General features: G+C 54.9%; 2 protein-coding genes across 2 annotated transcripts; one reads left to right on the top strand and one right to left on the bottom strand.

Annotated features, from left to right (window-relative positions):
* Window positions 1-968: 968 nt before the first annotated feature.
* On the top strand, window positions 969-3,927 carry RPL36A (ribosomal protein L36a). The gene is made up of 5 exons (XM_021534495.3): window positions 969-1,007; window positions 1,242-1,347; window positions 2,064-2,131; window positions 3,650-3,772; window positions 3,859-3,927. The coding sequence occupies exons 1-5, from the start codon at window positions 1,005-1,007 to the stop codon at window positions 3,877-3,879; spliced, it is 321 nt and encodes a 106-aa protein (XP_021390170.3). The 5' UTR covers window positions 969-1,004; the 3' UTR covers window positions 3,880-3,927.
* Window positions 3,928-4,913: 986 nt separating this feature from the next.
* Window positions 4,914-10,458, bottom strand: GLA (galactosidase alpha). The gene is made up of 7 exons (XM_021534494.2): window positions 10,289-10,458; window positions 9,940-10,114; window positions 9,584-9,761; window positions 8,025-8,116; window positions 7,006-7,167; window positions 6,223-6,420; window positions 4,914-6,059 (listed from the first exon to the last, which is right to left on the bottom strand). Exons 1-7 carry the CDS (start codon window positions 10,456-10,458, stop codon window positions 5,796-5,798), a joined length of 1,239 nt encoding a protein of 412 aa, XP_021390169.2. The 3' UTR covers window positions 4,914-5,795.
* Window positions 10,459-14,705: the final 4,247 nt, after the last annotated feature.

The following is a 14,705-nucleotide window of genomic DNA, read 5'->3' as shown; positions in this document are numbered from 1 at the left end:
TTTTTAAGTTTTCTGACTCAAAGGCAGCATTTGTGTTTCCTCCTGCAGTCAGCTGGGCCGTGGCCGCGGGGTCACCAGGCCAGCGGCCGTGCCCCGGGCTGTGGGCAGTGCCAGGTGTTGGCCGAGCTGGCTGGCCATCCCTGTGCTGTCCCAAACGGGTTCTTTCACGCGATGTGCATGGGGCTGACCCCCACACAGAACCGAGGTATTTTTATTTATGGTTCTGTGTGGAAAGAGCTTTTGGTGCCAAATTCACAAAGCCAGCAGAGTGACTAGCAAAACTTTTCACTATTTCTACATTTTAGCAAATGAAAACATTGATCTTCTTTGGCTACAGATTACATCATTCATTAGTATTCTACTTTGTAGTGTTAAATCATTCCCTCACTTCTGCTAATTAGGCCACGTGTTCAGTCTCCCTCTTCGTTTGGGTCAGTGGGTTTCTTGGGTCAGTAGTCCATGAGTTGGTGTTGTCATCTGGAATCTCTTATCCACTCAGAGCCGATTAAGCACAGTTGTTGAGTTAGCTTTGCTAGTTACATCCTTGTCATGAGAATTCCACCAAATGTTCTTGTGCTTCTAAATTCTGCATTCTCTGTGCCCACTATCAGCGGGAAATCCTTCCTCCCATGCCTTGTTAACTTCCACCCAGGTCTGGGATCACTGATTCATGTCAAGCCCGAAACCTTAACAAGGATCTCTATTGACACATGAGTTGTGTTTCCAACACCTGGGCGTCGCCTGCAGCCGGCAGAGCCCGCAGAGCCGGCAGAGCCGGCAGAGCCCGCAGAGCCCGCACAGCCCCGGCCCGCAGCCCCACCGAGCCCCGGGCCCGCACAGCCCGCCCACGCGGCCGCCTGCTCTCCCCACCGCCAGGGGGCGCCCTGCCCCGCGCCCGCCGCGCGCGCCTCTCTATGGTCGCTGCGCGCGCCTCTCTATGGTCGCCAGCTCACATTCACTTCCGCTTCCGGCCAGCGCTTCCTCTCCGGGCCGCCGCCGCCAAAATGGTGAGTGCTGCGCTTGGGCCGGGCTCCATCCGCCGCCATCCGCCCCGGATGGGCACCGGGCTGGGCTCCCTCCGCTGCGATGGGTGCGTGCTGGGCGGCCAGGCCGGCGCGGGGGCTTCTCCATCTCCGGATGGCAGCGCAGGGCCCGAGGGAAGGGGAAGGGCAGGAGCGGGGCCTTCGGAGCGGGATGTGGCGTATGCGCAGCGGCCGTGACCGGCTTCTCTCCTCCTCCAGGTGAACGTGCCGAAAACCCGCCGGACCTACTGCAAGAAATGCGGGAAGCACCAGCCGCACAAGGTCACGCAGTACAAGAAGGGGAAGGACTCGCTCTACGCGCAGGGTGAGCGCGGGCTCGCTCCGGGGCGCGGCCCGGGGAGCTGCGTGCGCTCCGCGTGTCTGTGCCTGCACGGTGCTAGAGATTGGGAACGTTTGTATGGCTGGGGAGAACAGCTTGAGCTAAAGGATGTGCTGTACAACAAAGAGAACTAAAAAATAATCAGACAAAGGGAGAAAGACTAAAGACATGTCCACCCGAAGCAGTTTTGGATGCTTGCCGTATGGAAATATATAACTAATTAGGGAATGCGCTCTGGGTAAACCTAGCTGGCTGTGAAAGCTCAACTGGAGCCAGCCCGAGGGAGAGCGCTGCCTATTGAGTATGGGATGGGAGTTTGAAATGTACTGGGCCTTCAAGTCCAGGTGAAAGAAAATTAATCCAGTGGTAGCTCCAGCAGTAGTAACGTGGAGTAATTATACAAATACCCCCTGGACAGAATTACATAAATATTTTCGGCCCTTTGTGTGCTGGCTTTGAGAATTTACCATGCAGCACCCTTCTCTGCACAGAACTCTGTATAAATGAAGTGTGTTGATTTGTAGACCTTGTGTGTCTGTTGGGTGCACAGTGGGGGGATGGGGCAGCACAATAGCTGTGGCACTGGTTGGTTCTGCTGGGCTGTGCAGGGACAGGCTGGGCTCTGCTGGGATTTAGGAAGTGCCAGTTGTGCTTGTAGCATCTCCTGGGGCGTTGCCTGACCAGAGCTGTTTTTCCTGCAGGAAAAAGGCGTTACGATCGGAAGCAGAGTGGCTATGGGGGCCAGACAAAGCCTATCTTCCGTAAAAAGGTGAGTGAGGAGTGAGCGAGTGAGTCAGTGTTGCTCCTCAGGAACAGGGAACTTCCTTGGCAGCCCACATGCCCAGCTGAGGGAGGATTCCTCGGGGCTCTGCTCTGGCTGTGTTAGGGCAGTGCTGTGCTGGCAGTACAGGTGTCCCCTCATCATAGAATGGCTTGGGCTGGAAGGGACCCCTTGCCATGAGCAGGGCCACCTTCCACTATCCCAGGCTGTTCCAAGGTCCATCCAGTCTGGCCTTGGACACTGCCAGGGATGGGGCAGCCACAGCTTCTCTGGGAAACCTGTGCAAGGACCACCCCACCCTCGCAGGGAAGAATGTCTTCCTACTCTGTAATCTAAATCTCTGTCAGTGTGAAGCTGTTTCCCACTGCCCTGTCACTCTGTGCTCTTGTAAAAAGTCCTTCTCCATCTCCCTTGCAAGCTCCCATCAAGTACATCACCTTGCTGTCCTGTCTCATGGAGATGCTCCTTGTTTGCAGGGTGACTTGGGCTGTGTTTGCAGAGTGGGTTCTCAGCTTTGATGCTGCAGGGGAGTGGGGTCTTTCTGGGTGGGATATTTGCAGTGAAACGAATGCTTCTTTCACTGCTTGCCCAAGGGGAAGGGCTTGGCAAAGGGAAAGGAGCTGTCTGCTTGCTTGGTGTGGTATTTACAGCAGGGAAGCAAAACCCATTGGGTGGATTTGTTACTTTGTGTGAATTATTTAATTATGCTCATAGAACTGCTTGGCTTGCTGGGATGCCCTGGTGTCCTGCTGAGGGTTTACAGGAAGCCTTCCAGCAAGAAGAAAAGAAATGAGGCAGCAGGTTTTCAAGTTGACTTTGTGCCAGGAAGTGGAGAGACCTCAGAGAAAATGCTTCTGCAAGCAGGGCACACCAAGCAGCTGCATTGCTGGCACTCTCTATCTGTACATTGCAATTCTCATTTCTGTTTTTTCCCAGTCAGCATTATATGGATGGTTGGCTGAGGTTTTTAGCTGGTGGTTACAGCCCTGTCCAGCTGCTACAGCAGCCTCCCAGCTTTGGATTCTTCCCTCTGCAGTTGTTAGGTTTCATCCAGTTTCTGAGTAACTGCAGGTCTGCCCTGACCCTGTTGTGTCACTGCTCCTTCCAGAGAAGTTTGCCAGTCGTGTTGCTTCCAGGTGGTTCTTTTGCCCAATTTTCTTCTGGATTTCTCTTGAGCACTGCTGGTCTGTACTCCCACACTGTAAAAGTGAGTTTCTTGCTCTGTTCAGTGGAACAGACTTCTCCAGCATGGCTGATTCCTGCAGGAACCAGCCCTGCCCCACTGAATGCTTTTGCCAGCACCCTTTTTGTGAAGATAACAATCCACTCTCATACTGATCCTTAAAGAGCCTTCTTATTTTCAGTGGAGGGAGCCCATGTTTTTAGTCTCTGTCTACACTTCAGGAACAAACTGAGTGTTAGGAGTGCTGGGAACAAACTCACCCTGAAAACAACAATCTGTCTGCTTGGGGATGTGTGGTTGATTGAAACACTCTGCTCTTCCAGGCCAAGACCACCAAGAAGATTGTGCTGAGGCTGGAGTGTGTGGAGCCCAACTGCAGGTCCAAGAGAATGCTGGCAATTAAGAGGTGCAAGCACTTTGAGCTGGGAGGAGACAAGAAGAGAAAGGTGAGTTTGCATTCTGTGAGTGGCTGAGAAAGGGGGGGCAGTATTCAGTGGTGAATAAACTCACTCTTGTCTCTTGCTTCTTACAGGGCCAGGTGATCCAGTTCTGAGCATCATCCTGCTCATCGTTATGGACCGTATTAAAGTAATTAGATTGATCCCTTGCTTTTTAAAATGTGTTTTCTCTTGGGTGGGTGCTGTGAGTACATCAACTTACCAGGGAGGTGTTGCTTGCAGAACCATTTAACAGACCAGTTTTTAACCTGGCTTTAAGATCCTTGCCAGTAGCTGGGATCTCTTTACTATGTTTCCAGGAGGTGTTTTGTAATGGGTGCCAGTGACTTCTGTGCATGAACACAGTGCAGGCTCATTCATGAACTCCCCTGAACAGCCCCTGCCCTTGGCTGCAGGCCCTTTTTTACAAACAGCTGTACTGCCCTGAGGAGCAGAGGTCTTGGAGCAGCCAGTGGGTTTGATACCTGCACCATTAGGCAGGTGCCATTAGCTGTGGCAGCTCAGAGAGGTGAGGGACAGCTCCATGCCTGTGCTTGCTCCTGGCACATGGTGCCTCAGCTGCCTTCCCCTGTGCCAATTGCTGCTGGCTCCTCTTAGCATTCTCCTTGAAGGAAGACGGCCAAGCACAGCAGTGAAGTTTCAAATGGGGAACAAGCAGAGTGTGGTAGATTGTGGGGACAGCCTCCAGGAGAGCTTCCCCTTAGAGAGGAACATTTCTGTGAGTGGGAAGTCTGCTGTTAGCAGATGCTGGGAGTGCAATGCAGAGTTCACCCTTATGGGCAACTTTCTTGTAGTGGAAATGGAGCTGGAGGATGGAGAGATGCCTCTTCACATCTTCATCATGACTGAGAGCACTCAGTTACTGAATTGTAAGGGAATCTCTGTTTTTGCTTACTAAATATGGCTGATGTAATGGCCTTTTCAGTTTGTGTAGGCAGTGGTGGCTTTGGACTGTGGGGTGGACTGTATGCTTGTATTACATCAGCTTCACTGAGTGCTGATTATTTCTAGTAATCATGACAAATTTCACAAAAACTTACATGGCTGGAACAAACTGGCCTGTTTCTAAACCATGATTTAATTTCAGATACTATGCTGTACTCTTGTACTCTGCAAGTAAGAAAAAGCATAGGTTTTTAAGGGAATTTTAATCAAAGTGCTTAATCACAGAAGAACAAATCAAGTAATTCTGATTGTATTGTAGTCAGAAGAGAATATACTTGCACATCATGGCTGCTTAAGTGATTATCCATCTCCTGTCTTGGAAAGCCCATGTTACTCAACACAAAGGCTGCTGCCAGCAGTGGAAGCAAGCACTCGGGGATTTCTGGGAGGCAGGATTCACGGAGAAAGAGGACTTCAGTGGCCATATGAAAGGTGAAGGGGGAAGTGTCATTTAAAGGGAAGTGACAGCCACTGGTGAGAGATTCCTGGAGTGGGGAAACCCTCAAAAACTTGAGTCCTAAGGCCTGATAGCAGCTGTCAAGAAAGCTAAGAAGTGCAATGGTTATGTCAGTCCCTGAGTTGTCAGAAGATGGAAGTGCATGTCCTTGCTCTGAGTGAAGTGTTTGGTTTATTTAGCAGGGGTGGGAGCAGCTTTTCTTGGACTGTGTGCCCTGGTCTGGAAAAGAGAGCAAGGTGGCCAAGGTGTGTTTCCTTAGTATCCCTAAAATGCTCAAGGGCAGCTGTAAGATGCTGCCTGTGCCTCCCTTGCCTTTCCTTGCTTGGTAGTGACAGTGGGTGTAAACAGGAGTTGTCGCCCTGCTAGAGCCTTTCCAGCCCTTTGGAGGAGGAGTTGGGTGAGATGCCAGGGAAAGGGGCACTTGCTCTGCTGTTCACCCTTTCTTTGTCACCTCTTGATGACGGAGTGATGGCAATTTGTCACATTAGGCTGAAGGTTTAGATCATGAATGCCTGAGATGAAAGGCACCTGCTTGGAAGAAGGAGATGAGTTTCCTGCCGCAAGTTCAGACAGAGCCTAAGGCTTAGGAAGAGACCGTCTTTGTGCTGCCTATAGTGGCAGGACTTTGAGCAGCACGGTGCCCGTGGGGTTCACCTCCACGCTCAGGGAGGAGATCCAGCTGTACACGCCGCAGTCCCTGCTGGCTGGCAGCACCTGTCGGATGGAGCAGGCCGGGTTGCAGGCCAGCCCATTGCCGAGGAAGGTGAGGGAGAAGGTGAACTTCTGGGGTCCTCCGATCTCCTGCTGGTTCAGCACGGCCACAGCATAGGCTCGGCCAGACAGGGGCCGCTCCCACAGCTGAAAGTTCTTGTCCTGCCAAGGAGAAAACAAACCCGGGGCTTAAGCTGTGGGAGGCTGAAGTGGTGGTCTTCTTGCCTGTCTGTTCCAGCAGGCTTCAGAAACAAATGGGCTTACTGGGCTCCTGTTCCCAAACCCTGAGCGCCTCTCCAACCCCCCCGCCCCAGCGCTGCTGTACCTTGGAAAGCTGGTATCCCTGCTTGCCCAGTGGGTCCTGGTTGATGGCGATCACCTCTTTGTTCTGGAGCAGCCACTTGGCCTCAGGACTGATGTGCCGCAGGTCGTTGGACATGAACAGGGGAGCGGCCATAATGGCCCACATGGCCATCTGAGTCACCGACTGGTCCCAGCTCAGCCCAAAGTTTCCAATCACCAGCTATGACAAGCAAACAAAAAGTGCCTGGTAACGCTGCCTGCTGAGGACAAACTGGGCCACCAGGACCAGGAAATCCCAGGGTGGGACCTCTTTGGAGTCTGGCTAGATAGGCTGAGGGCCAGGAGCAGGACCAGCCGGTTGGGAAAAGCAAGGCACGACTACGTGGCAGTTTAGGACGAGTCCCTGGTGGAAGTGAAGAAAGCTCTTTTAAGTGGCTAGGTAGTGAGTGTTTAAGGATGCTTTTGGATTCAGATTCTTGCAGTGCTGGCACCCAGAGGTTTTCACTCTGGTGGGACATCAGCACCTTGGAGATTGTCCCCCAATGCCACACCTGTATTCTGAGCTGGTACTGCTTGTGGAGGCTGTGTGACACAAAGATGGTGCTTCCTTGGTACTCTGCATAGCTGCAGTTCTTTTTCCCTTTCTACCTTGGACCTTCTCACCAAGATCCTGATCCTAGGGTCCCATCACAGCCCTTCCCCTCCATGTTTCTCCCCCAGTTCTCTCCCTTCCCATTCTCAGCCAGCAGTTGATGGAAGTTTTTTTTGCTGATGCTTCAAGTGGGATGTGTGTTGCTGTACTTGCCATATCAGGATCATTCCAGCCTCCTGGCCCAGCTATCTTCACAATGGTGTCCTGGTGAAGTGCTGTCCAGTCTAAGATACTCTTGATGCTGCTCCAGGAGTCATAAACATCATAGAAGTTCCTCCAGTGATTACAGTACTGTTTGATCTCTGTGTAATTGGGCTGCCAGAACAATGAGCGTGATTAGAAAGAGCATCTAGCTGTACAGTTGAAGTGTCAATAAGGCTAGACTAGACCAAAGGTAGCTTGGTGGAGAACCAGGGAAACACTTTCCATCACCAGCTATCTGGATAATGTAGTGCATGTTTATTGCCTTGAATGCTTTGTGCCCAGTAATTCCACTCTGACATGTTCTAGACAACACTATTGCTCCCCTTGGGAGAACAGTTGTGATCACCAGCTCTGTTACAAAATTGTTTCTCAGTTTTACTGAAGGTGTGACAAGGCCAGTGGGATTAAACGGTAATATCCCAGTAATTATTGCTATATTTTGGGTTTGTACCCTTTTGTGAGTAATACATTTAATTCTAGCTGTGGGTGGAAGGCAACGTGTCAGTCACAGACTCTGGCTGGCAGAAATCTGTCACTGAACAATGTGGAGGATGTCACAAAGCCTTTCTCGTGGTCCCCAGAGCTGTCTGTAAGGCTGAGCCTGCAGCACTCTGTGTCCAGGAGGAATTGTACTGAGCTATCTGCTAGGCTGTGTGTCTGCATTGCCAATGGTTTGCTGCTTGGCTCCTTGGAGAGAGGGAGCAGATGGATGCTGTGTTTTTTTTTGGCACGCTCCATCTGGGCTGTGCCTTCATGCTGCAGAATCCTACTGAATGTGTTTCAGCAGAGCAATGGTTCAGGAATGCTTCAGGGCTCTGGAAGAAAAAGGTTTTTTCCTCCATTTTACAGCCTTGTTCTTTGTCAGAACGGAGAGCAGCAAGTTTCTCAGGATGCTGTTTTGCAATCTTAAATGTTTTTCTCTTCTTCCCCCTTGAGCCCCAGGCTAAACCTAGGGAGGCACTTCTTACCTGCTGCACAGGTCTCAGGTAGAAAGGCCACTCACAGGAGTACACAATGCTCCTTCCAGTCTTGTTCAGGGCCAGAGACATGAGCCTGTATCCTAAAGGAGAGCACAGACAGAGGTTACACAACCTCCCTGGTCACACAGCAGAACTAAGCCAATGGTACAGGTTCAGGTTTCAGTTCAACTCTTGCAAAAATACGATTGAACACATTTTTGTGGTCGAGACACCACAGGGAAGACAGGGGAATTTAAAGTCAGCAGCTGGTCACCTGCCTCCCAAGGACAGCCTGGGCAGGCTGTCACTCCAAGATTGCTGCTCCCTTTGTACATACAGCCAGGGGAAGAGCTTTCTGGTATGGCATTTTTCCTCTGGATACCCAGGAAACACAAGTCAGTATCTATCAAGCAGTGCAGCTTTGCTGGGTGACGTAGGAGTACGTTCTCATGAGGTACTTGCGCCATATGGACTGGGCAGGAATGCAAAAGCTCTAGTTTTTCCTGTCCTTGTCCCCAAGCAGCCCTGTTAAGTCCCTTCCAATTGGCAGAGAGGGAATGAAAAGTCTGCTCTCTCCTCTGGAACTGCTTCAGTACAACTGGATTGTATCTGGGCTACACATATGATCCAGCAGGAGCTCTCAGCTCAGCTGTCACTCAGGGTACTGAGCTGTGCTCCTGTCTGTGGCACTTGGCATATGCCCCACCATCTGGCTTCGATGGCACTGTCACTTGGGCAGGTTCTCCCTGCCAGGCAGAGACAGGACTTTGTGCAGGGCTCCTGCTGCCAAACATGGTGGTGCTGACTGTGCCAGCAGCCAGAGAGCCCAGTCAAGAGAAAAAAGCTTTCTAAGTTAAAGTGTTCTTCCTGTAAATCTACTCCTGTAGCACTGGGATTTGCCTGTGCTTCAAAAGAGGCTGTAGCTGAGTTCCCTCAGCACGGGGAGCTGCTGAGCTTTCAGCTGCTGGCTCACCAGCCTTTGTGCAAATAACTTCTGAAGTGGTATTTACATTGGTGTGCTTTAAAAGGAAAAGGCCAGTAGATTTTTATGCCATAATTCCCTTCATTTTTTATCTTTTAACAGCCCTCCTAATGGCTCCTTTCATGGCTGACTAACTGTTCTAGCTTCATTCAGGCTGATTCACATTGACAAGGCCCTACCAAAAAGTGTGTGAAGTGCTCTGGGCTCTCCAGTACAGGCCCCACAGAAGGGCAAAGCCCGTGCTGAGTTAGGAGCTGAGGGAGCAGCCTGCACAGCCACCCCCAGAGCAGAGCTGATGTGTCTGTGCTCAGCCTGATCCACGCTCTGGGCTGAGAAAGCTCCTTTTCTGAGCTGTGCTTGAAGGAGAGCTCCAGGAGACTGAGCTGGTAAAAACACTTAACACAGCCACACTCAACATCTTGGGCTTGAGAACAGAGCCTCATGTTTGCTTTTGTAAGTAAGTCCCTTAAATGAGGGAAAAGCTCAGGGAAAAGCGAGTCCCTGGAGCTTGATGCTGGGCCTAGAATTGCTGCTGCCTGCAGAATATTCCCACCCGCGGGAATAGGTGCCTTGGGCCCATGCCTACCTTCTGCCAGCTGCTCCAGTGAGTCAGAGTTGCAGCCATCAAACTTGAGCAGGTCCACACCCCAGGAAGCAAATGTCTGGGCATCCAGGTCATAGTGGTTGTAGCTGCCAGGGAAGCCAGCACACGTCTTGGACCCAACATCGCTGTAGATTCCCAGCTTCAGACCCTTGGAGTGGACCTGTGCGTGCAGACAGAAACAGACCCTGGGATGGGGCAGCCACAAGGCAGGAGGAGGAGGATTTGGGGCAGCAAGGGAAGCAAACCCCCACTGTGGCAGCAGGGCCTTATCAGCAGTGACACAGCCATGCCCTCCCAGCTCCCAGGCTGGGGCACCGCCGTGCCGGGCAGGCACTCACGTAGTCGGCCAGCTTGCGGATCCCACCGGGGAAGCGCTTTGGGTCCGCCTGCAGCCGGCCCTGCTCGTCCCGCGTCGGGGCCATCCAGCAATCGTCGATGCAGATGAACTCGTAGCCGGCGTCCCTCCAGCCCTCGGCAGCCATCCTGTCCGCCATCTCCACGAACAGCTGCTCGCTGGGCACGGCCAGCACGCACCACCGGGAAAGAAAGCGGAGAGTGTCTGCTGTCTACCGCGGCACAGCGGGGGCTGGGCGGGCAGGGGGAGCGCGGGGAAGGCGCGCCGGGGGCCGGAGCCCCGGGCCGGCTGTCCGCCCCCTGGGCTGCCCCGGGAGCCGTGTCCCGCGGTACCTGACGCAGCGGCGCGGTTCGGCGGCGCAGTCGGTGCCGCAGAGGAAGCGCTCCCAGTGCAGCCAGCCCATGGGCGGTGTCCGCGCCAGGCCGTTGTCCAGCGCCAGCGCCGCCGCCGCCGCGGCCGCCGCCACCGCGACCCAGCACAGCGCCCGTCGTGCCGCCGCCATCGCGCCGCTGCGCTGATTGACAGCCCGGCTGCCCAATCCTCGGGGAGGCGGCGGGCAGCGCTGACCGCGGAACCAATCGCCGCGCGGCACCGCCCGCCCCCGCCGCCAATCGCGGGCGGCGAGGCGCGCAGCGGCCCGCCCCCTGCCGCGGGTCAGGCGGGGCGGTGTCACGTGACGGAGGGCCCATGGCGGCGCGCTCGGGCGGTGCCGGCGGAGCCGCGCTCGGGCCGCACCGGCCGTGTGCCCGCCGGCCGCGTGCCCCGCCGGCACCGACACCGCTGGCACCTGGCCGGTACAGCAGCAGTGTGCCCAGCAGGACCAGGGCAGTGGCTGTGCCCCTGTGCCGGGCGCTGATGAGGCCACGCCCGTGGCCAGGTCTGGCCCCTCTCCACAACTCCCTGACAGAGGGTGGAGCCGGCGGGGCCAGGCTCTGCTCCCAGGAACAGGAGCACAGGACATAATCTCAGACTGTGCCAGGAGAGGTTTAGGTTGCAAACCAGGAGTAATTTCTTCCCAGAAAGGGTGATTAGACATAGGAATGGGCTGCCCAGTGAGGTGGAGTCACGGTCCCTGGAGGTGACATGGCAGTCAGTGCCATGCTGTGGTGGCACGGTGGTGACTGGTCATAGGTTAGACTCCATCTCAGAGATCTTTGCCGACCTCAATGATTCTGTGTGCTCAGCAGTGCCGGGGCTGCCTGAGGGGTGGGGGCTGCTGTGAGGGCAGGGTGTGGGTCTGTGTATGTTCTCTCTGTCAGCACAGGGTCCCGGGGAAGAGAGGATTGTACCCTCAGTCTCAGGGCTCAGGACTTGGTTTTGGCCCTGGGCTTTCAGCTCTGCCTCAAAAGCTCTGAGAAGCTCCTGAATGAGCTCTCCTCCTGAACACCTCTCCCTGTGTGTGATTATGACCAGGGTGTTTGCTGCCTCTCTGCCTGTGTGTGGACTCTGTGGTGTTGGATCCAGCCTGTCTTTGCTTGGGATGCTTGGGCCCACCCAGATCTTTGCACTTAGAGATCTTCAACAAGTTCAGCCACAAGAATAAGTCATGGTCACTGGGCATCACCCCATTTGCACCAGTTCCATCTGACTGGCAGTTGAGATGAGAACCTCTCGAAATGGGCAGTGCTGGTGTTAGCAGGACCTGGAGAGCTGTTAAGGGCACCTGTATGCCAGCCAGCATCTCTGAGGTGAGCCCTGGATTTAATCCCCATTTTTGCAGGAATAACGCAGCTGTGAGCAGCACTGGTAGCATGTGTGGCCTGTCAAGGACACTTGGAGGCTCCCGCTGCCAAGGCAGCGGTGGGAAATGGGATGTGGGGAGTCAGTTCTCCCCTGTGCCTCTCCCCAGGGCTGGACCAGCCCCACAGCCCCCCTGGAGCTCTTGTGGGCCCCACCACAGCAGGAGGAGGGGCAGGATGGAAGCGCAGCAGGACTGTGGCCAGCCAGGCACAGGGCTCTGGGTGCCATCGAGGCATCTCGCTAGGTGTCCTCCGATCCCTGCTCTGCCACAGCCAGGGAACAAAAGCTCTTCAGAGCCCGTGGTGAGCTGATAATCACTCCTTGTTTCCGTGCTGGGGTCCTCCCCCTGTCCCTTGGGGAGCTGAAGCTCAGTGATCTCTCAAAGTCAGGCAAAACAAGACTCTCTGGAGGCTGGAAAACCTCATAGCTTTGTTTTCTCTTGTGCAAAATGATACTCCAGAGCTGGGCAGTTATACCCTATTGCCAGTGTTTGGAGTGCTGCAGGGCTGATCCCTGCTAGTCTCTGCGTTCCAGCACTCCCTCACTGCTGCTTCCTTCTTGTCCTGCCTGTCCCCTGGAGTACCTGGTACCCCCACAGCCCTGGGGATGGGGAGCTCTGGGGTGCTGTGTGGGCTGCATGTACTGGCTGCTGTCCCCAGAGTGGTGCAGGCTGGTCCCCAAGCCGTGCTGTGGGGTGGATGTGGCCGTGGTGCTGTGGGGTTTGGCAGGGCGTGGTGTAGCCTCTCAGAGCAGGTGGAGGTGACAGCCTGTGCTGTGATGCCTCAGCTTGAGTGGCAGGGGATGCACTGGGACTCCTCTGCTGGGGGGGCACCTCTTGCAGGGCTGTGCTGAGGGCTGGGGTGCTGGCACAGCCATGCTGCCAGAGCACCCTGCACCTGGACCTTTCCTTGCCAGAAGGCTCCTGTCCCCATGGAGCTCCTGCCAGGGCCCTGTGCCTGTGGCATGGCTGATCCCAGCAGGGCACACTGCCAGTCCAGCTCCTGGTGCTTTCCCCTTGTGTCCATTTTCCCACTTGTAAAGGGGCAGCCCTGACCTGCTCAGGACTGCCTGGCTCACTTTTGGAGCTTGCTCTTTTCTTTAAAATAATTCTGTTCTCAGGCAATGTGCAAAGGTTGCTCAGAGCCCCGGAAGAGCTGTCACCTGTTCTGTGGCATTGCACTGCCCTGGCCTTGGGGCTGGCATCAGTGTGGGACTGTCCTGCAGGCACTGCTTGGTCTGCACGGGGTGCTTTGCTGAACCTCTGGCAGTCAGAGTTGCCTCACAGGAGTTCCAGGTTGTGGATGTGGGGAGAGGGGGAAGAAGGGAAGGTTTGGCACCCTGATGCTGCCAGGGTCAGCAGCAGAGCTCAGTGCCAGGAGGGTCAGGCTCTCTGTGGTTGGTGGGGTAGGGGCCAGCCTGGCATGTCACTGCAGTGCCCAGCCAAAGGCACATTTCCTTGGCCCCACACGGGCCCCCAAGGAGCCCTTGGGGCTGGCAAGGGCCCGTGCTGTCCCCAACCTATGTGTGCTCCTGGTGCTGGGCATGCTGCAAGCAGGAGCTGGGAAGCTGCCAATGCTGATGATGCTCATTTTACTGTCTGGGAGTTCCATTAACCTGGTGTTAACTTCATTAACTTCCTTTTAAACCACCAATTAACTTGGCCATGGCTGTTGGTCCTGTGCCCACAGCTGCTGTCTGTGGTGACTGGGATGCACCCACCAATGCATAGCCTTGAACAGGAAATAAAAAACTGATTCTATCCAAAGACTGTGGGCTTTGCTGAGGGACTGAGCCACCTGGGCTGGTCCCTGGCCATGCTGTGAGAGGACATGGGGCTCAGAACCCTGATCTCTGAGATGTGAGGGACCCACTGGAGCTTTGTGCTGGAGGGCAGTGGCACAAAGGGTGTCCCAGTGACTCCCTGTTCAAACTGGGCTACTGGGAGGACCAAGGGCAGGGTCTGAGTGCTGCTCCCCACTCTGAAACTGCCCCCAGGGACACCCGAGCCACAAGTACCTGCAGAGCCATGGTGCTACCCTTATGCCTTTTCAAATGTGATGCCAGAAATGAGCTCCCTGCCTCGCTGTGAGCCCTGGGACCTGGGGGCTTTGGCTTGGGAGGGATGTGTTGGTTTTTACATTTTTCTTTTTTTTTTTTGTAATGTGCTGGTTCCTGGAGCTGAATGGCTCAGGGCTGACTGCAGTGTTTGTCTCCAGCAGACACTAAGTGCCCAGATGTGATGTCCTGACTCCAGAGCAGGGAGTGAAAGAGCTGGGGACACCGTACTGGTGTGAAATACCTCACAGCTCTCCCCTTGGCTGCGTTGTCTCTCAGTTTGGGTTGGGGACAGCAGCAAGACCCCGGGGAAGCTTCATTTATCCCATCTAAAGAACAAGGCCGGCACCAAGCCAGTGTGGGTGCAGCTTGCTTTCTCTCCTCGCTGCCTCAGGAGGCTCTCGGTGGGGCTGGGCAGGCGATGGGGCTGCGAGGTACCAACAGAGCTGGTCTGTGAGACTTGGCCGGGAGCACAGAGGGAGATTGATGTTTGCTTGGGTGCTCAGCCCTCAGCTGCGGGCTCTGCCCACCCCTGCACCAGCTGGGGACAAAAGCCCCGGCCCCGGGTGGCACTGCAGGGCTGGCGTAAGCCCCCCAGGACAGCTGGCAGCTCTGTAAGGCTGGCGCCTGCCCAGCGAGCTGCAATGAAGGGGCTGAGGGGCCACACTGGGAGCTTTGCCCTTGGGATGCTGCACATGCTCGGGTGTCTGAGCTCCACCGCAGAGCTGGAACCCCCCCAGCCCCACCTCTGCCTCCTCTGGGGTCCTGTCCCCTGGGCAAGCCTGGATGGGTGAAAAGGGCTGGGGAGCACCCCACAGAGCTGGGTGGGGAGAAAATGTGATGATGTTTGGGGCTGAGGGCTTGCAGGGGGCTCCTGCCCAGCACTCCTGGCATCTCCCATGTGGGAGTTAAATGTGACAGTCACCAGTTATGTCTGAAAAATCACCCGTGGAG

This window comes from Lonchura striata, chromosome 14 (assembly GCF_046129695.1).
Source record: "Lonchura striata isolate bLonStr1 chromosome 14, bLonStr1.mat, whole genome shotgun sequence".
Taxonomy (NCBI): Eukaryota; Metazoa; Chordata; class Aves; order Passeriformes; family Estrildidae; genus Lonchura; species Lonchura striata.
Note: the sequence above shows the minus strand (reverse complement) of the source record. Positions and strands in the feature narration are given on the sequence as shown.